This window comes from Sparus aurata, chromosome 6 (assembly GCF_900880675.1).
Source record: "Sparus aurata chromosome 6, fSpaAur1.1, whole genome shotgun sequence".
Lineage (NCBI taxonomy): Eukaryota > Metazoa > Chordata > Actinopteri > Spariformes > Sparidae > Sparus > Sparus aurata.
The window spans coordinates 11,594,716-11,616,125 of NC_044192.1; the positions used below are offsets into that span (position 1 = coordinate 11,594,716).

The following is a 21,410-nucleotide window of genomic DNA, read 5'->3' on the forward strand; positions in this document are numbered from 1 at the left end:
CATAGTTTGATGCTTAATCAAGCTGCTGTATTTGACAAGTTGGGAGTGACAACGCATTGTTCACCACAGGGTTTTATGTGGCTACCTCATCTAAAATAGACCACCTCGATAATATAAATGAAAACAAAAGCAAAATGATAAAACATAAACACTGAGAGGATAAAAAGTTAAAGCACTATTTCACATTTGCAAAAACCTTGTGTATGTGTGCCAAGGATGTGTCAGGATCAGCCTGACACCTCTGAATAACAATCTCCTCAGGGGAAACACAGACCTAAGGGTTTATTGGGAGGTTCTGGTAGGATTTCATTTAACAAATATCCTAAATTTGCATTTAAAAAATGACTTAAATTAGGTCCTAGGGAACAATATCTGTGGTATCTGCAAAACAAGTAGGCATGTAACTAAGCTTGCCACTCATTTCCATTTCCAGTTATCCAAGATAATTTGATATTGATCAGCAAATCAGTCCTCTAATCGTGAAGAACTATGTCTGAATAAGAAACAACAATATTGTGATGGTTAGGCAAATGATTGGTCTCATACTCTATTATGATAAAAAATAATCAGCTGGGCAAAACAGCCTGGATTGGGTTCATCATGCCTAAGACAGTACCACCGAGGGTTTTCAGTCCTCTGGACTCGGTCGCTGGTTGGTTTTCGTTCCATTATGTTTTTAAGAGACCATTTTACACGTCATCGTCATCACCGGAGATAAAATGAAGTGCAACCAACCACCTGTGGCCTTGGCAGCAGGTCTGACAGCTACTGTCTTTAAAAAGAACACAGTGAACTACATGACTCAGAGACATACATTTACTTTCTTCATTTGTTTGTTTGCAAGTCATTTCATCACTACATCCTTTTTGGCACCAACCGGGTAACTAGCTTCGAGCTAATACAAACAGCGTTTCAATCGTGCAGTGACCTGATTTTCTTTTCTTTTTTTATTTGAAAAACCTGGAAGACTCGGATAGTTTGTTCAAAAGAAGTCTGACAGGAGCGGCAACATTGTAGTTTACCAGAGGCTTTCTGAGATAGCTGTGTCTGCAGCCTTAAAACCAAAAGGGTCAGTGAGGTTTTTTCATATATAACAGGTTACATTGCTGCTCTTTCATGAATTATTTCTTTTAACCTGAAACAAAAGTAGCCATCTTCCCAGAAGGATCACAAGCAGCACAGGATGTTGTATTGTAAAACCCCTCATGAGCACTGAAACAACCTGCCTCTGCAGTTATATGCTGCTGTTATGCAACTGACACACTTCTCTGAAGTGAACTGAAGCTCATGTAGGAATAGGGAAGGCGGCCTGCACATCATACTGCATCGCTCTGATGAGTCAACGTGTGGGCAGTTGTCTGTGGTGGACCGTCAGTCTTGCGAACTGGGTCACTAGAACGTGAAGGAGAAGAGGGAGCGCATCGGAAATACGCTGGAAAACTCTCTGAACTTTGCAGCGACACCTTAAAATACTTCAAGAGTTCCTGTTCATGCATAAGCAAATAAAAACACGCTTTTTCACTCTCATCCTGGAGGCGCGCAAGAAAAGACTGCAGTGGGTAAAAATACGTGCAGCTTTCCGTTTCTTTTTGTCTCCTACCCTAAACACATGCGTGTTGACCGGTGGGGTGAACTGAAATAACTCAAACAACCGTGAATAATGAGTAACATTCAGAAAGGTAAGATACAAGATCTGAGGTGAATCATATCCAGTTTATTTCAAATGTACAGGTTTTATAAGCAAATGCTTGACATTGCCTGCTTTGCTATTTGAGTTTTTACAGCTACATCAGACAGAGAACCAGTTGTGACTTACCTTTAAGTGTATAATAAGAAAAGCAAACAAACAAAAATAACAATACCACACATTAATAGTATTGTCTACAGAAATCTTGCCCTTTTAGAGCATGTGTCTGCACAAAACTTCAAACCCTATGCTAATAATATACTTCAGTTTGATTTTTTTAGACCATCATCGTGGCTGGTATGTCTAAAATGAGAAGTATCAACAGCTGTTTATGTCTACAAAAGCGCTCTTCAGGAGGATCTTAAAACAGGGTTTTTGTAAAACCCAGTCGCCAAAATGAAATGTTGGCATGTTGGTTTCACGATTCTGCAAACGACAGATACATTTAAATTTGTATACGTGTCATGTTATTTTCACAGTCCATGTGTATGAGCTGACTTTCATGTCTAGAGGTGGAGGGCAGCGGCGATAAAGCTCGGCGAGATGGCTGCCAAGCCAGAGACCACTGTTCAAGACTGTGTTTCAACATTTGTAAACTGGAAACCACTGGATATTTTCGCCAAGATGTTGGGGACAGAACCCGGTGAGCCAAAACCTGTTCTTTTCCTAAACCGAACCAAGCGCTGTCAAAACATAACGCTGAAAATTGAACGTAAAAAACAAAACAAAGTAATGTAGTTTCAGTGGTTTTAAAATTGATGTTTTGCAGATTTTAATCCAACAGCAAAGACACAGCATGTTATTTATAACCTCCCTTCCTCTCACACACACACACACACACACACACACACACACACACACACACACACACACACAAACACACAACATCCCTATGTATGAACACATATTTTCTACCATGTCAGGGGCAGAATGACAGAAGCCTTTTTGTCAGTTGCCACGGTCAAAGTCACAGTTTTTATGACCTACTGAGCATCTGCTCCGCTCATTTCTGAGAGCTGTCACCAGGAGCCATCAGAGTGAACAGCACAGGGCCTCTTTTATTCTGTAGCAGAAAAAAATGGAAAGTTGTGTTGTAAGCCGCGGCGCTACAGCATGACAATATACTGAGCAGACATTATCCATTCATATCACAGACAGCCAGAGAGGGAAGAACTAATTAGTCAAAACAGCTTAAATGTTTGGAGTGAAAACCTGCGTACATATGGCTCACAGTGGCACCACTGAGCTCGGTCTTTAACACTGCACAACCAGAACTGACCAACTGAAACGTTCACACTCTCCATCTGTCAGTGTTCTCCAGATCAGACCAAACACAGACTTTTTTAGGAAACGCGGGAGTCACGCTTGAGTATTTTTACCTCAGTATTTTTCAGTCAAATGCACACACACAGCCATTGTGGTGGCCTTAGTTCTTACTTCCAGACAGAAAATACGGTTCAACAGATTCCAAAAAGCAGAGACGCTTTACTCCTGTTCATCCATTAAAAATCTTGTCTAAGAGCCACTTGTGTACATTTTTGTAGTTCATAATATAACAGTTTGTGTATGTTTTGAATAGTGTAATACAAGTGGATTTAACTCAGGTAATATTTAGACTGTGCTATTATTCTGTCTTTGAGTTGCAAAAACAAAGTTATATATATATATGTATATATATTTTTTTTTTTTTGATTTTTTTTTTGATTATTAAAAAAGTTTAAGAAAAAAATAAGTCTGCATCATCATATTCAGAGGTGGGAAGTATTTAAGTAGATTTTCAAGGCATCAGTACTTTAAATTTGTACTTTTACTGCTTGTATTTTGACACAAATATCTTTACTTTCTTCTCCTTATATTTTCAAAACAGGCGTGTTGCTTTAGTTTTACTGCATTTGAGGGGAATTACCAATGATTTAAATTTTTGCATCATTGCACGCTGCCTACCCAACATCACAAGACTGATTTCAAATCATTGGTGGATATTACTTACATCAGACGTTGGAAGAACGACGCTAAAGACGTAACAACATAAAAACGGAAAAGGCGTTTTAGCGCCTCGTATCTCTGCCTGGATTTTCATATTCTCTCAGTTTGTTGCTGTGCTCTGGATGTCCTGGGAATAAGACATAGAATCATCTATCTTTCTGGTGCGTTGACAAACAGCTCAGACAAATTCTACGGATTCTACCTTTAAATCTGATAGTCTTTGAATTATAATAATATGACGTGGGGTTCTGTTAGCTTTTACACAGAAATGGTAGAAATGTCCTTCAGAGGGAAACTTTTTACTTTTATACTCTGAGTAAATTTCTGAGTCTGTGCTTTGCTACTTTCACTTTTGATGATATGTAATTGTTTGTTATGTCTATTAATAGGAATAAAACATCAAGTCAGTAACAGACCAAACCAAGATGTAACTTCTTAAAACAGCCACCTGACATGATGTTATAATATTGGGTTTCAGATAAATCACAATTGGATTTATTTCTATCAAACACGAGTAAAACTGAGACAAAGACCTTTCAGAACAAGTGGCCTTTGAACTTGGAACATGGCAGAACGGCCACTACAATAAGTAAAGCGTTGTCACTGGTCGCCATCGTGGCCGGAACTAATAAAACAAAACAAACTGGACGTGTCCACTGGAAGCTAAACAATCACATTAAACACAGCGAAACTAAAAAGCTGTAACAATTCTGTCACGGTGGAACGTTCACACCGTATCACCTAAGTGCTACCGTCCACATCTGGGTTTCAGAGTTCGAAAATTGGTTAGACAGTTTAACTAAAAGCACAGTCAGCTGTTCAGCCACATACCAACAGCAGAGGACCTCCTCTGAGGCCGCCAGATGTTGAACTTAACACAATCACGCAAGGTCGGGCGTAGCATAATGTCAAAGAATATATATTCTCAAATGAGTCAGATACGGGAACGGCACCCAAGTGTCTCTGAACAGTGTTATCACCGAGAGCCTTCTTTGTTCTTCACTTCAGTGTCTGATTCAACTAGGTCTCAGTTCACTGGGGGGGGGGGAAGCTGCACTGAAATGTCATTTCTCCAGGGAGGTGCAGTGGCTGCAACATGTCACTCAGCAGCCGACAAGATGTTAACAGTGACATAAATTGTAACCTGAAGACTTTAGACTGCCGAATGACACTGTACTCTGAAGTCCAAGTCGAATGATGTGTTCGTATCTGACTGCACTTAAAGCTAAAAACAAGTGCTGATCATTACATATTTATCAGAGAAGCCTTCAAATCAAAACAGTCAATTCAGTTTCAGAGACAACATCAACCTAAAACAAGCAACTGGACCAGAAACAAGCCATGGTGTAAAGACCTCCCGATAACAACCTAAACCGTTCATGTTTGACGTCCTTACCTCTTGCAGTCATCAGGGCGAACATGAAGCCACTCCTGAAACCTCTGGACAAGATGGGAGGAGTCGTCGTCGCTTGAGCTGTGACAAAACTCTTGTCCCCCAACTCTCCATATTGTACAACAGCTTTATATGGAACGCATAAACTATGTATCGGGTTTTCCAAGGCCAGCAGACATTTCATTTTGGGTTAGCCAAGGTGGAACATGTCTGCCACTGGAGCGTGTCTGTGGACTAAACTTTCCGAACCAGGCAAACCACACCACACACACACACACACACACTTGGATTCAAGACACACTGAGACGTGGCATTTACGAGGGAACAAAAAAAAAAACGCCCTTTGAATGCGACGCTGCCCAGCATTTGAAAACATCCCATCATAACATCACTGTGCATTCATGCGCTATAATAATATCATGATCATCATCATTATTCTGGTGACGTGTAATTTTCAAATCAGAGATTGGATTTGCTGTGCAGTAGCTCAACGTGACCACAGTCCTCGCAGTGGTGCTTCTTTGATGAGACGTATGCTGGACGTATGCAGAGCTTCTCACAGTGTCTTGGACATGTTGCAGGCTGTTGAGGAGAGAGATAATTATGCCCTTCTGCAGCATTTTTCACCACCATAATAGATGCCGTCCTACCGCAGGACACTATTTCTGTGTTGTCGGACCGTAATCTACAGTGACATTGAAATTAGTTAAGTTCAAAAGTGCACCACGTTATACACATGATGGATCTGTTTCATTGGCAATGACATCACCCGCCATTAGCGGTATTCCCAGAGCCACGCATGGACTCCCTAGAATTGAATTACTGTATGTGTGCATTAGTGCATGATAGGGCTGGTTATAGAGCTGCAACACCAGAATGTGTCACAGCGAAGAACACATATCAAAAACTGTCATGTATCTGAAGCTGAGAGCAACTGCTTCATTAGATTCCTTCTTTACTGAATAAAATATGTAATTCTGTCTGTCAAATTCATAGAAAAGATAATCACAAAATCACAAGAACAACCATTAACTGCTGCTAACTGTAGCTGCCGTTAGCTAGTTAGCTCATTTAGCAGTGCAGCTAGCGATCTGTGGGCTTGGAGCCTTGTTGTTCTTGTTGACACAGTGAGCATAGGAGCTTTGGACCGCCAGGAGGATGGTGGGTTGGTTGGTTAGCATGCTAACTTATAAGAAAAACAATACTTAAATATCTTTGACGTAAGATCAAAACTGATGTTCCTCCACATTCTGTTGAAAATTTTAGTTATTGTTTTAAACGAAAATAAATCGTATATGTCTCATAAAGTTGTAACTGGGAAGCAAACAACTGCTGAAACACACATTTAGGAGTATCAGTATCTATTTGGAGTTGTGCTCTAAAATTAAACACTCCTTTTAGCTCCGCTTTGATCTCCACCAACCTCTGAAGGAAATATCTGGACCTTTAGCTGCTTAGTCCTCCCGTATGTTCACCAACTGGTTAATTACTTTATTAGTCTGTCATTTGGTGCTGGTCAGGTAGAATATAGTGCTTTTTGAAAAACAGCACCAGTAAAAACAGAAGAAAAAAAACACCAAAACAATTAGCTGAGAGACGCTAAAATGCTTCATAGAGCTGAGTGTGAGCTGGAGATTTAGGTTAAAATTCTCTGTGGATTCATTAAAAATATTGATTACAGCAAATATTGCAGAAAAACTGGTTTATTTTCCCCAAAGTAGGGTCCTGAAAAAGGCTTCTTTTGGTATCTTTAAATAAGTTGTTTACCATAAAGTACGAGTCTTACTTGTGATTATTCTTAAAACACCCATCAGAAAATGGCTCCTGGGACCAGCAGAACAGCTCACGTTGATTCACTCTTTGATGAAGACATCAAACGGTAATACATGAATGAACGGCCACCGTTTACTGTATCCCCGTGTACACCAAGGAGATGAGTAGTGTGAAGTGTGAGAGCCTGATGCAGTGGTAGCCTGTAACACACACTGCTATGAGTCAGCAATACATCCCAGACAATTACTGAGCACATGACTCCCCGTCCCCTGCAGGACAATAAAAGTCCGGCACGGGACCACAAAGTCTTTGCAGAATTAGTTCAGCAGCCTGACTGTGTCGTGTTTCCCTCAGTCCTCTCTCTCTCTCTGTGTGCCCGCAGTCAAACACACACGATAGAAATATCTCGGTCAACCACGGGATACTATAACATTAAAGGACTGTGTCTGCTGGCTGCTCGCATGCTCAACAATCGCCGCACTTTGTCGAGGTGCACTTGTTCTAGTTTGCAACGAGGTCAATGGAAGGAATGGAAAGTTCCGATCAATTCGGTGATTTAAAATGCAATTAAAAAAGACTCAAACTGTGCAGCGGTCTCGCACGTCACTGGCCAAACTGTATTGTAATATACTCAAACTTACCTAAAATGAGGTTGAAGAAACTTAAGGATGCGATCACGAGTGCAGGAGGAGCGGGGACCACTTGGTGCTGACGGCATCAAGCTGAGTGATGAAGTATCTTCAGGTGTCCATCAGTCCATCCCTCTCATGATCACACAGTGCAGAGTGACTGCGCCGAGCCCTGTGCTACAGCACACTGTCCGATATGCAGATTCCCAGATGGGACAGCGAGCAGCAGCCTCCAGCTCAAACAGCATCGAGGACTGAAGCGCTCCAGCCTGCGTCCGATGTCTGGATCAAAGTGGGACTGCTCCCTTCCTGCTTGCATAACAATACTCTCGACACATCCTCTGCAGCAGTTGGTGCCTGTGGATCAGACTACTTAGCCGGCGGGCGCTCTCTCTCTCTGACTTGCAAATGGACCTGGCACTGTTCCAGTCCCGGTCTCTGTGAACAAAAGTGCTGGGCCGTACATATACCTGACGAACCCCCCTCATAAAACCGCCCGCACTGTCTTGTCGCCCTCACTCTCTATCCGTCAGAGTGCAGCTTGGCGGGTTGCGTATGCATCTTTTCCGCCTGGCGCTCAATGTCCTGAGTCACAGCCAGAGCCAGTGAACTGGACTGATTTGAATTGTCACTGCATGTTTGTAGTTGGCTGCCTACAGGGCAGAGGCTCCCTCACAGGGAATCTGGGCCAAAGGAAGCCGACTCAGAGGTGTCGGCTCAGGGAAAAAAAAAAAAGACTGACAGTGGCGCTGACATGGTGACAGCATGGGCTCACGCACACTTTTTCTCATATAATCATCTGGGTGGGGATTACAAACTGTGACTAAGACAACCCCCCCCGCCTGTGTGTTGCGAGGCCAGATATTGTGAAGTGACTCACACAATCAAGTCACAAACCAGACCAAGGACACGTTGCGGATCATGACCAAATTTAGTGTGTGCCTGGAGCCATGAAACAACAGGAATACTGGTGTGAAGATACATGGTGGGGTGAAGGTGGCTTATGCTATACTCCCTCATGCAACATTTGAATAAATTGCCTCTCCATGAAGTTAAATGGCTCGGCAGGATGACTAAAGTTCATGAGGAGAGATTACAGAGCGAGGCAGTTTGGGAAATTGGAGCCCTACACCCCTCTGTGTTGAGTCGCAGACCGGAGATAAGTGAGGATTACAGGCAAAGACTTGTACCGGCTGGACACAGAAATATTCAGAAATGCGTAATTAATCCACACACACACACACACACACACACGCACAGTACACATTTGCTGTCTGACCTTGAGAGGTACAAATTGCTATCTACATTATTAGATCCCTCGCATCGGGCTGAACATAAGCGCAGCTTAATTAAAGGTGCCAAGATAAAGAATCGGTGAGTTCACAGGCAGGTACAAACAACCCAAGTGCATTGAACTGATAGCAAAGTCCTTCATCCTTCACCCTTCCCTCACAGCTTATTAATTGTGCATTTCACACTCCAGTGCGTGCACGTTCTGCCTCAGTTAGTAAACCTTGTCACCCTCTGCATCGGCACGGCTTACAGCGAGTAGTACATGCCAGAAGACAGCCAGAGAGAGGAGGAATCAGGGTGTGTCTCAGTATCACTCGCACATAATCTCTGCCCGTATGTGACCTCTACTGACTAATTTATGAAACTGCATCTTCCCCTCACCTCTCATTAAAGCCACAGTACGTGCCGCAGAGAGCCTGAGTCAGCTGAGAGATAAAAACTGCTGCTCGAGAGGTTCGTCCACCTCCGACATCCTGCCCCAAACACAACGTATCTCATGTCCCGCCTGGAACGCTTGTCACAGTGTTTATTGGATGAACAGGGGTTGTATTTTCATTTTACGTAATCCTTTGAAATGACATGAGATGAATTAGTGCAGACGCGTTTGGCTCAGAACAGATTGCTTTTGTTTTCTCACACGGAGAAAATGAGAGATTTACTGCTGGAAAAGTTCAATTCAGTCGGATTAGTAACTTCATTACGGGTGTCCCCAAACACTGCGGAGAGAAAGGCATTTTGTTTAATGAGTGGGATTTAGGACACTGTTGACCACAAAATACAAATTTCGAATAGTAAGTCAGCCAGCGGAGCTGCAAGTAGCAATTATTTTTCATTCCCATTTAATTCATCTGTTGACTCAGCTGTTTTTTTTTCTTGATGAATTGGATGAGATGGTCACCCCGTTTAAATATTGTGGCGCCCAAGCTGACATAATAGAATGTTTTGTTTTGTCTGAGTCCTAAAAACGAAGTAAACCAACAAACATTGACATTACAGAAGCTACAATGAATGAATGTTTGGCTTTTTTACTAAAAAAAAAAAAAAAATTAATAGATGATCAAAATAATTCCTGATTTATCTTCACTCTATCAATGGATATGAATTAACTGATTGAACTCCATTCAAAGTTAAATACAAAAACATGCACTGCATGCATAAACTGCAAAATGACTCGACATGAGATTATTCTGGCAGAAATAACACACAACATGGAAATCAGCCACAGTGGATTGAGCACTAAACGCTGTCGTGCGCAAAGCCAAACACACTCACACAGTTGCCTGCTAGTTGCTATGCAAACACATCATCCTCGGCGTGAAGTCAGCTCACCTCCTCCAGATCTCCTTCCTCACCTGACAACTTGGCAAAGCTTCCTCAAGCAACGCTGCCAAAAGGGAGACCATCACCAGAGGAGGAGTCCTGGCTTCACGTCAGGTCAAATGCCAGAGAGAGACTGCTGAATTCCTGCATCAGACTCCAATAAGCAATCAGCACTCCTCAGCACACTGAAGCATGGACCACAGCCCAGCTCAGCCCTGCTATCTTCCTTTGCCTCTTATCCTCTCCTCTTCCTCTGGATTAAATCCATTGAGTCTCTCTGTCACTCCTCCCCTCTCTTCCTCTCTTTTCCCTCTCAGTCATGAGCATAATCACATGTGCACATACTACACAGCCAGCCGAGGCGGATGTCCACAGAGCAGAGACAGAGGGGCTAGTGTTGGCCAATCGCCGGCTATAAATAGGCTTCTTGAGTTCATCATTGTCTCTTCCTATGATGGTGAAGAGCCTGGAGGGCTTGGGGAGAGGGAGAGGGTGGCACACCAAGCAGCATCTCTCTCTCTGCTGGCTTTGACTTCCCTCCTTGTATCGACTCAAGTCTCAGTTTCACCTTTCCTGATCCTCCTCTTATAGGGGAGATATCTGAGCCAGGCCGGAAGGGCTGGCATTCATGTTTTTTAAACCGAACGACTAAACGAAAAAAAAAAAGGAATAATTGTGCAAGAGAACATGAAATCGTTCCTTGGAGTTTTATTTTGGCGAGCAGCAGGATGAATTTACAGTTACACTGACCAAAACATCCATCCATCACAACGTAAAGGTCACTTCATGTGTGATGTGCTCCAACATGGCTCTCTAACAATTGTTAAATGTCACAGCGTACAAGATCGCAAGTGAAATGCCAGCAATGCTCTGAGTGTAGTAGTAGTTCTGTGTCCACATGCACGAACCACCAAACCGCCGTTGCAGAGGTGCAATGACTTTTCCCTGCAGCCCACTGGAAAAACCCTGTATGGTGGAAAATGGTAGATGTAGTCCCGCATGGAATCTGCATCGGTTTGTAAAAGTCATTAACGACATTAACATTAAACATTAACACAGATCAGAGATTGTAATGCAGCAATTAAATCTAATGCTGAGGAGCTAAATCTATATTGCAACCCGCTGAAGATAATTCTAAGTTGTTTTAACGCATTGTGTTCTTCCTTTGCCTCTCATCTTCTCTTCTGAATTAAATCCAATGAGTCTCTCTGTCACTCAACTCCTCTCTTCCTCCCAGCGGAAGCCGTGCATGTGAGATAATGGTAAACGTAGTCAGACATGGAATCTGAGGCTGCAGGATTTTAAACACAAAGATTGCAATGCAGCATGACAGTATGTCAAAAACTGGATTTGATGCCAAGGAACTAAGCACTTAATATGCATTTCAACCTTCTTGAGATGATTTCAGATTGCAATCGCTTAATTTATAGGAACATTATCACTTTATAAGTAAAAAAAAAAAAAAAAAAACGTGAATTCTACTTTTCATCCAGGATCACAGCTGAAAACTGTTATTTATTAAAAAAAAACAACCTCAGATTCTCTCCAGTCTCCAGTCTGGTGAAATGATTGATGATATTTTTTTTTCCGAATGATTAGTTTGTCCTTATAGTCTGAGAATAAAACTGAATAAACCATTTACAAACTCACTGAATCATCTGAAATTGCAGTGTCACAAAGTTGAAAGAGAGCAGTTTCTCAGCTCATGATAAGATAACACCTCGCAGATTTTCCAAGGTTTTCACAAGAACGCAGCCATTTGTCAACAAGAGAATATAACTTCTCACACAGAAAACTGTGTTGCAATCAAAGATCTTATATCTGACAGAATACAATCGGTCACAAGGAGTTTCTGCTCTGAAACAAAGTTCGTGTTTTTAATAGTCGTCCAACCAGAAGAAGTAATTATTCATTATATGATCAACATTTTATTAAAAGGGCTCTTAAATCATCATATAACGAGCAATTAAAACATAAAATCCTCTCTCTTCTCTTCAGGGAGACAATTAAACGTGCTTGTTTCTATAGATGATGATAATGTGCTTCAACGTAGCTCAGCACAAATAGGTCCCTGATTAAATTTGTCCGTCTCCATGTTTAATGGTTCAGTAAAGCGTCACAGACATTACGCCATTATGGAAAATAAACAAATCGCAAAAGATTTCACCTGACGATGATGAAATATAATGTCCCAAGATGTCCCCCAAATATAATATGTAGGATTCTGCATCAAAAATGTCTCAAACTGACTGGACCTTTGTCATATATTGCATTATCCCAAATGTTCTTAAACTGAGAGAAATACACACGTTTATTCCAGGTAACTGTGCGTTTCATTCGCTCGCCTCTCATCACGACTTCTGGAAGAGAGTCAGAGAGTGAGGAGGGACGACAGCCAAACGCGAACACAAATGTAATAAATTACATCGTCTGTGAATCACGTCATGTAGATTTCATTAGCTGCGGCGTGCTGTTTAAAAGTGAAGACGACAACTCCCATGATCCACTGCAACTTTAAAACGTCTTCAAACTACATCAAACCCTTTTGATTTCATTGTTTTGATCGAGGGAGACTACAGGAGGGAAGAAGTAACATATTGAGACTTGTACAGTCAGTCATCGTTTTGTAGCATATTACTAATATAATAACCTGACCTCACTTCAGCTGAGGTTTCCTGATTTTATCAACATTTGTTTGCTGATTACAGCAACATGTGGGTCAAGTTCAGATTCCTCAGGAGTTGTCCGATTGAGCCAGTGCCCCCCTGAGTCACATGAATCACTTAAACCCCTCAAGAAGGTCTCAGACAGCGAGTAATCCAATGAGCAAAAAAAAAAAAAAAAAACCATCTCATGCTTTCTTCAGAAACACCTTGTAAGGCAAGCGGCCGCAGCATTTCTGCTTCTTGAATCAGACAGATTTACAGGACATCCGCTCTGGACATCACTGCTGCTTATCAGGCTCTCTCTCTTTATTTGTGGTAACAGATACAAATTATCGTCAGGAACATACGCACAACATGCTCCAGCAAAATATTCACTACATACTTACCCACAGACAAGTCATAATAAACTGTCAGCACACAGATTTAAAGTGCAATAAAAAGATGATGTGCATCCGTATTAAAAGTATTAGGACAGCGATAAGTTCTTCAGTTCTTCTGTTCTAGCTTCAGAGACTTTGAGGTTACATTTTCAGCATTAAGGGCATTTGAGGTTGTCCACATCCATATTTGGTGAACAGTTTTGGACCTGTGGTGATTTTCTTTCTTCTTCAGTGGGACAAAGATACCAAAATGATGTGCAAAGCATCCATGGAAGTTTTTTAAAATCTGCTGAACTGTGGAATGATCCTCATCTGCCAAATCAGTCATCCGACCTCAATTAAACTGATCATGTGTTTCACTTGTGTTTAAAAAAAAAAAAAAAAAAATTAAAAGAAAATCCCCCTAAAAGAGCCAGAATGGAGGATGGCTGCAGTGTGGATCATACCCTGCACAATTTAGCCAATTGGGGGCAGCAGAACCAGAGACGGCTGGTGAGCCTGAGAGCAAACAGCAGCTGACAGGAAGCAAAATTAGCATTTATTTGAGTAGTTCTAGCCACCAAATGAAAGGAAATCTAAAGCTCACGCTCCTTTTTGCCCAATTTTGGTCTTCACCTACAGAAGAGACTTCTAGCTCTTTAACTGCTGAATGTGTCACCATGTTTCTACAGACCGTCTTCTGGCTTGATGCTGTGGCTGGGAGTGTACTGATGGTTTTTAGAGCTTTTTCCACAAAAACACAGCCCAGTTGCCATGATAAAATGTACGCTTGTATCATATCAACATTTCTAAAATACGTAGAGACCTCTTCTCAAGACCGCTGTTCAGTTCCCTTTCAACTGTCGATTTCGCAACATTCAGACAATTCAGGACAATTTCTGCCATGTTTGTGGCGTCAAAACTGGGAATTCTAAGGCAAAACTTGATGTTTTCCTTGATGTCACCCCATTCAAGTCCTTTTTTGAGCCTATACCAAAGAAAAGCTTAATCATAACAAACAGTTCGAAGGTAATGAAACGTAAAATCTTAACATTTCAGATGAACCCAAACAGTAGAGTTACCGATGTCTTGCTGTATAACTCCCTGGTATGGAAGTCCTTAAAACAAAAAAAAAAAAAGTCACCTCTTCTTTCCATTTGGAGTCACTTCTGTGCAGCATTACACTGAAGTCACCATCCACCTGTTGCTTTCAACATTCAACTCTGACTAGGACAGTTTCTGATACACTGACATCTCTGGTTGTCTCCCTCCCTCCCCGTCCATCATCTCTCACCATCTTCCTCCTCCTCCTCCTCCTCCTCCCCCCGACTTCTCTCCCTCTTTTTGTCTCGGTGTCCTGACTCCTCCCCTCATCAGTCCGGTGTCCACTCAGCCTCCCTCTGCTTCTCTTCATCAGACCAGTGTCTCCACTCAGCTCAGCCATCTCTGAATACAACTGAGAGGACTGGCCTTTCACCTCAGCACAGGTAGGTTTTTTTTATTTTAAAGTCGTAGGGATACAGAAAACATCAAATATCTCAGTTTAATGTTAATGTTAAAGTTGCTAGTGAGTTCACATGTTGATTTGAAAAGTAAAGAGTTCATTTGAAGAGAAAACAAAAGCTTTTTTGCTTTGACTGAAGTCTGAATTGGTCAAATTAGGAATAAAATGCAATGAAATCAACGTTTTTTGCTCAAATTTTACGAGTGAGACTTCCAGTTAAGTTACTTTTAAACAAAACAAACAACTCCATATGTGTGCTGTTTTACAAGAGGCCTAACTTTATAAGTTGGATGCCTTTCAACATGTTTCATCATTTTATGAGGAGCATAAAGGGACACAACTGTTATGTTATTAAATGTAATTTTGAATGTTTCCTGAACAGTAACAGGAAAAAACAAACAAGTAAACAACCTTGAAAAAAGATGCCGCTGCCCAAAGATGTTAAAACTATCCCAAAGTAGTGTTTTTATGATTTATTCTCAGAACTGTGGAGATCAAACAAGCCTGAAAACCGAGCCTGTTGGGTTGTTTAGGGTCACGACTGTTAATCATGTGTGATTACAAAATTAAATGCCGGGAATTTCCTGTTTATCCAGCGACCTCCTAGATTGCCGACTTTCTGTGTGAGATGACAACATCCCACAAAGTCGTCGCCATTCGAGAGACATTTCATTCTTGAGCTCAGAGCTGACATGCAGAATGTATTGTGATGTCATTCTGTATGGAGGTCAGTCTGGTGCTGTATCTGAGCCACAGCAGCAGCCACTTTGCATTTTACAATCAGGAATGAACAGTCAAGGACGAGGAAACACCGAGCAGTGAATCGCAGCCGACTGGTGCCTCTCCTTTTATAGGAATTGTTGCATCTAGCCTCAAGTGTTGCAGATGGCGTCTGTCTGCTGAGTAACACCGATCCAGAGCAGAGACGTTATATATACAGTGAATTAAAAATGTACACAACGGGCTCTCCCGTGTGATTACAGAATGCCTTTCGGAGGGGGAAACAAGTGCGGCTGCTGCCAGAAAACCGTCTACTTCGCCGAGGAAGTGCAGTGCGAGGGGAAGAGCTGGCATAAATCCTGTTTTCTGTGCAGTAAGTATTAAAGTTTTCAGGTAATCTGCCTTATTCCTCCTCTTGACTCCCAGCACATAAACAAGCCTGAAATCACATGTGAAGTGCTGCGGTGTGGAATGCAAAGTATTTGGCGTCAGAGCAGGAAAGTGAGCAACTGCAGGTTTTCACTCGGACATCTCAGCCCTTATTAGGATCCAGTGGAAACATGTGACGAATTGGTTTTCCTTATATGGCAGAGGAAGGTACACACACTCCCCTCCAGCCAGCACAGACGAGCATTTATCTGAGCCAGCTTAACACATAGCGCGTATGTCATCTTCTTCTTTGAAATGTCACACATGGTTTGTGGCAATGTCACGGCTGAACATCTGTGGAAAACATGCCAAGGACTGAGAGGCGTTCACTGCTGCACGGATGCTTGTGAATAAGTGTGCATATTTGCATTTCAAATGTTTCTTCCTGTGTTTGCTCTTTTCCTTGTAAGTGGTCTGTAAGAAGAACTTGGACAGCACAACGGTGGCCGTTCACGTGGATGAAATCTACTGCAAATCATGCTATGGCAAGAAATATGGACCAAAAGGCTACGGCTTCGGAGGAGGAGCCGGCACTCTGAGTATGGACACGGGAGAAGGACTTGGAATCAAGCCTGAAGTGTGAGCGAAAAGAGCACTTCCTCCTGCTGTTACTGAATGAGGGATATTGATTATTGTTATCATCATCATGGACCACTGGGGCCTATATTCAGTATTTTTCTCATTAACACTGTCAGTGTTTTTTTGTGGCTAACTGCCATTTTTGTAAATAGTGGCCAAAAGTCAAATCTGAGTAAAAGTAAAAAGGTATCATGTTAAAATACTGCTTCGTCTAAGAAAATCACCCATATGGAAAGTCTTTAATTCTGATATTAAATGCACTTAAGTATCAAACATCAAAGAAAAATCAAATGAAACTTACAGTATATTTACATGTGTGTATGTAAATGCTGTACTGGGGGTCCATTTATCGTTGGGCTGGCTGATCATTCTATCAGATATTCAACCTTTTGTTGATCATCCGTAACAGAGTATGTTTGTTGTTCTATTGCAGATGAAGCAAATTAATTCAAAAGGATACTTTGGCTCATACAGCATGCAGTCTGCAATGTAACTAGTAACTAAAGTTATTAAATAATCGGTAGCAGCCCTGAAAAAAAAACAAAAAACATATTGGTTGATCCCTATACGGTATAGCCAGATTAAAGATAATGTTTGAGTTTCCCTTTTGAACAGAGCATAGTGCACAACAAAACCATTTCTTTAAGTGCTGGATCAAAAGACTTAACAATCCAGCTTTTCCATTTTCTCCCACAGTTGACTTTCAGTATGCTTTAAAGCCGTTTCTCTTCCTGACAGACAAGCTCCTCATCGCCCTACAACTAACGCCAACACCTCAAAGTTTGCCCAGAAACCAGGGGGCTCAGATGTGTGTCCGCGATGTGAGAAAACGGTGTACGCAGCCGAGAAGGTCATCGGAGGAGGCAATGTAAGATCTACGCTCACAGATATCTCAGTTTAGAAAGTGTGCTTCAAATTCAGAATAAGAATGGGGATTTGTTGGTTCTGTGTATAGTTTTGATATTGAACCACCTCTCTTCTCTCTCATCAGTCCTGGCATAAAGCCTGTTTTCGCTGCGCCAAGTGTGGCAAAGGACTGGAGTCCACGACTGTGGCTGATAGAGACGGAGAGATCTTCTGTAAAGGTCTGTGTCTGTTAATAAGAGCTGTGGAAAATTTAATTAGATGATGGGCAGAAAAATTAATCAGCAGCTATCCTGATAATCCAAATTCATTCCCTTGGTCTAATTTAAAAAAAGTGAAGATTTGCTGACTCTCTTTGTCTTGTGTGACTTTTCATTAAATATATTTGGGGACAGAAAGAGATACCTCAAGACATCACCTTGGGCTCAGGAAGGTGTAATTGAAAATGAAAATTTCCTGATATCTAATAGACCAAATGATGTATTTTTAAAAGGAAACAATCTACTGAATAATAAATGGTCAAAAAGGAAAAAAAAAATACTTTTACTCAGTCTTTCCATCAAATAAACCCCAAGAAATCATTTTGTGCATTCTTCCAAAAACTAATGTAATATACTGCAAATAAATCAATACTGCATGATTGTGGTGCAGCTCTTGCAGTTGTGCTATGACTCAGACGCTCAGTGCTTCAGACTAATCAGTTAATGAGTTAACCTCGTCACATCTGACCCTCAGCCAGCAGAGAAGACGAAGTTGTTCTAAACGATTTAAGACAGAGCCCCAGTATGTCGGCAGCCTCTCTGACCTTTTGCCATTTAGTGTTTTTCTATTCACATTTGAACAAGACTTCATGTTTGACGACGACCTAGTTTCGGATAAACCAGCTGAGAACTAAAAATCACTCCGGGGTTCTGAGACTGTGGCTCTGCAAATTGAGGTTTAAAGAACCAATAAACCATATTTTGTGTAATCAAACTCTAGTCTGCGACCCAGTGCGTTCATCAGCCTCTGTTGTGTCATTCACAGGTTGCTACGCAAAGAACTTTGGTCCCAAGGGATTCGGCTTCGGTCAGGGTGCTGGAGCTCTGGCTCATTCCCAGTAAAGCCTGAAGCCTCTGCCCTCCCTCGGGACCGACATCTGCGCCCTGATATCCTCGCTTCCAGGATCCTTCAGTCGATAACCAGCCCATTTCACTCTGCCCTTTCCGCTCCAGCTACAGGCGAAGAGGAATCAAAGAGGCTCAAAACCACGCAGCTTTTTGTACGAGTTCACCGGCAGATTTTGCTCCGTGTGTTGAATTTGGATTATGATATCCTCAGTTATGAAAAAAACAAAAAAACAAGATATCACGCTTAACATTTTCTAACACACTGAATTCTAACTGTGTTGTTTGTGTGTGTTCAGACTGCATTCTTAGAAGAAAAAAAAGAAAGAAATTAAACTCAACGCACTGTAATAACCGAGTTTGGCAAATGTTGAATTTGATTAAGACCTGGATGATTTATCGAAGCAAGCACAACAAAAGGAGATCAACACGTTGAAAGACTGACAGCTGTGAAAAAGAAATGCGTCACTGGTAAGACACAAAATAAATATCAGGCAAAAACAAACAAAAGCTAATGGAATATTCTCTTCTCATTGCCCTGTGATACAGAATCTGGCACGCCTCACACAGCTGTCGTTGTTTCTTTTTTGTGGTTCTGCTGTGATGAAATCAGCGTGTATGTTTATGCGGTCCTGGGTGTGCTTCTTATTCCTTGTAATCATCATCAAACAGAGCAAAATGCCTGCTGTTGTGGTGAACAAGGGAGGCGCAGTGCTCAGACCCGTCTCTGCCTGCACCGAGGAGGCACAGTGACCCGGGTGCCAGGCAGCTGTGGCGGTCGGGACGTCTGTTTGTTTTGGCACCAACTACAACATGTGAGTCACATCAGCGGCAAGAAGTCTGAAATCTGAATCTGAAATCCTCCCTAAGATGAAAGTATTACACTGGGATCTGATCCTGAGCTTTTTATATGCTGTGATTTATGATGAATTAGTGGAACAAAAATGTGCTTCAGCTCGGACCTTGCAGAAATCTTTAAACTGGAGGTACGTTTCCTCTGAATGGTCAGCTGTACACCATACCAGAATATACCATGGACATGTATAGTTATACTCCCTTCTGTCCTTCGCCCACCAGAGGGCAACAGAGAGACCAGATGTTTTAGTCAGTCAGATGAAATAATTATCTATAATAATTAAAATAAAGATAATTTCCAAGAAGTCTTCACTTGAAGAAGTATTGTTTACTGGGTATAATTTACTACAATACAGTTTGATTTCATTAATTGCAATATTTTCAAATGTTGCTTTGAGGTTTTTGTGTAATCATAATAAAACAGAACTATTGTGCACAGCAGGTCTGCGAATCTTTGGATCCCTCCACGTGTGTGTGGTGCTGCAGAACTTACAGTGTCAGCTGCCAGTGTTAGCATACCTGACTAACTGGCTTGCTACCATTCAATACAGCATTATTTTGAGCGAGAACATTTGCTGTATACTCCTGGTCCCGGTGGCTGTCAGAGTTTAACTATATGTAAACATCTCAGTCCTGTCTCAAATTGTAGCTTCCTAAAATATTTGTATTTACTCCAGGGGTGGCGCTTTACTTCCTGTGCATGCTCCTGTTGGCTCTGCCGGCAGATTTTTTTTCCTCCAAACTCTATTTATTACTATTTTTACCCATTTAGTAAAATACCAAGTTTTTAGTGAGACCCACAATGGATTGGTGAAGTCTGCATTTCAGTTACTCCAATCACACACCCCATTACAGCTTTATTAGCTTCAGCACTGGAGCAACAGCTGATAAAATCTGCCTGTAATCGTTCAGCCAGCAAGAGTGAATGGTCACTAGCTCTAAATGAGCAGCCTGGATTTATCAATCAGGGTCTGAAAGTAAGGAGCCATTACAAATTACGACAAAAAATGATATTAAATCCACCCCTTTAATTAAAGATTGTATATGTTCCATATGAAAACTAGGGCTGGGTATATTCTGTTTCATCAGAGTGTATATAAAGTCTTCATTTCAAATAAGAAATTAAACCAAAAAAATACACATTTACATAACGTGGTTACAGCACAGTGTCACATGTGAGAAACTACTGTACAGTAAACTACTATAATACCCTGAGACTTGTATATGAGTCAGTGTTTCCTAGAGACAGTCCAGTAATCACACACAGCACTTTGTTAATCCTGCTGCCATATATACTGTGGAATTATAATCAGCTGCCACGAGCCAACAGCCGTCATAAATCAAATCAGCATCAGGGACTTTAAAGTCCTGACTCAGCAAGAGCTAAAGAGCAGACCAGCAAATTTCAATAAGCCCGTCCAATGAGAAGAATAAGACTATACAGCTTCAGGCGGCGCAAACGCAATTCCATGCACACATTCATTTTACTGTGAGTAAGTATAATGCAGTACTTCTTTCCATAGTAGGGTCCCGTCCTCGGTGCACGTTTGAACGTTGCACATTGACTATAAATATGAAACTGTAATAAATAGCAGGGTTGTTGGCCCAGCAGGTCACAGTCACTGTGGTCTCAAGAGGTTGACAGCTCGCCAGTTATCCCACTGAGCTGCCTGCTGATCCTCTGAGAGCAGGAGAAAATGCAGCAGCAGCCACACATATGTTGCCACAAATGTAAAGCATGTGTTCGGTGTGAAGTGCAGCAGCATTAAAATACTGTTTTTAATAAACTGCCAGAGTATGCAAAATGCACACAGGCTACAAACCTTAGGCTGCACAATCAACCAAAATATTACCTAAATATGGCCCAGTGCAAGATCCAATTGGATTTTTGATTTTTGTACCAAGTAAAAATATGTGACAAAACAGCGTTATAATGAAGTAGAGTACTGCAGCAGAGATGTCATGACCTAAAAACTTAATCACCAGATGTGAAAAAAACATGTTTCTCGGTAAAAACCCCAACAAATATCACATCATCGTGATTCTAATTGGTTTTCACATGCAAAAATGATCATTCCCATTAACTGTGAATCGTATTGTAATCATATTTTCTGTCAAACATGATCGCAGTGGAGGAACAATGTATGCTTGCATAGACGAGGCCAAGCAGCATCACGGCTGTCTGCCAATGTGCACCAGGCAAGTTGCTGTTTCAATGGTGTTGAATAATGGCCGGAACATTTTTTT

The 21,410-nt window shown here is 41.5% G+C and overlaps 2 protein-coding genes across 16 annotated transcripts in view; one reads left to right on the plus strand and one right to left on the minus strand.

Moving 5' to 3' along the window:
* Positions 1–10,467, minus strand: part of nav1b (neuron navigator 1b) — an 81,244-nt gene extending 70,777 nt beyond the window's left edge. For 6 of the 15 annotated variants that reach the window (XM_030418838.1, XM_030418833.1, XM_030418831.1 and 3 more), the window contains exon 1: positions 7,481–8,094. The gene's annotated coding sequence lies outside the window, so the exon portion shown is untranslated. Of the gene's footprint in view, positions 1–7,480; positions 8,096–10,090 lie in introns of those variants that run through there. The other 9 variants (XM_030418832.1, XM_030418829.1, XM_030418827.1 and 6 more) reach the window with 3 other exon arrangements.
* A 4,012-nt stretch (positions 10,468–14,479) lies between these two features.
* csrp1b (cysteine and glycine-rich protein 1b) lies at positions 14,480–19,604 on the plus strand. Its single transcript, XM_030421287.1, has 6 exons — positions 14,480–14,593; positions 15,594–15,703; positions 16,170–16,338; positions 17,077–17,206; positions 17,330–17,423; positions 18,229–19,604. Exons 2-6 carry the CDS (start codon positions 15,595–15,597, stop codon positions 18,303–18,305), a joined length of 579 nt encoding a protein of 192 aa, XP_030277147.1. The 5' UTR covers positions 14,480–14,593; position 15,594; the 3' UTR covers positions 18,306–19,604.
* Positions 19,605–21,410: the final 1,806 nt, after the last annotated feature.

Bases quoted from the DNA above. Each gene is read 5' to 3' on its own strand.
- csrp1b (XM_030421287.1), top strand. From the start codon at position 15,595: ATGCCTTTCGGAGGGGGAAACAAGTGCGGCTGCTGCCAGAAAACCGTC. The intron at 15,704-16,169 runs GTAAGTATTAAA...TTTCCTTGTAAG, and splicing joins TAAATCCTGTTTTCTGTGCA to TGGTCTGTAAGAAGAACTTG. The intron at 17,424-18,228 runs GTCTGTGTCTGT...TGTCATTCACAG, and splicing joins CGGAGAGATCTTCTGTAAAG to GTTGCTACGCAAAGAACTTT.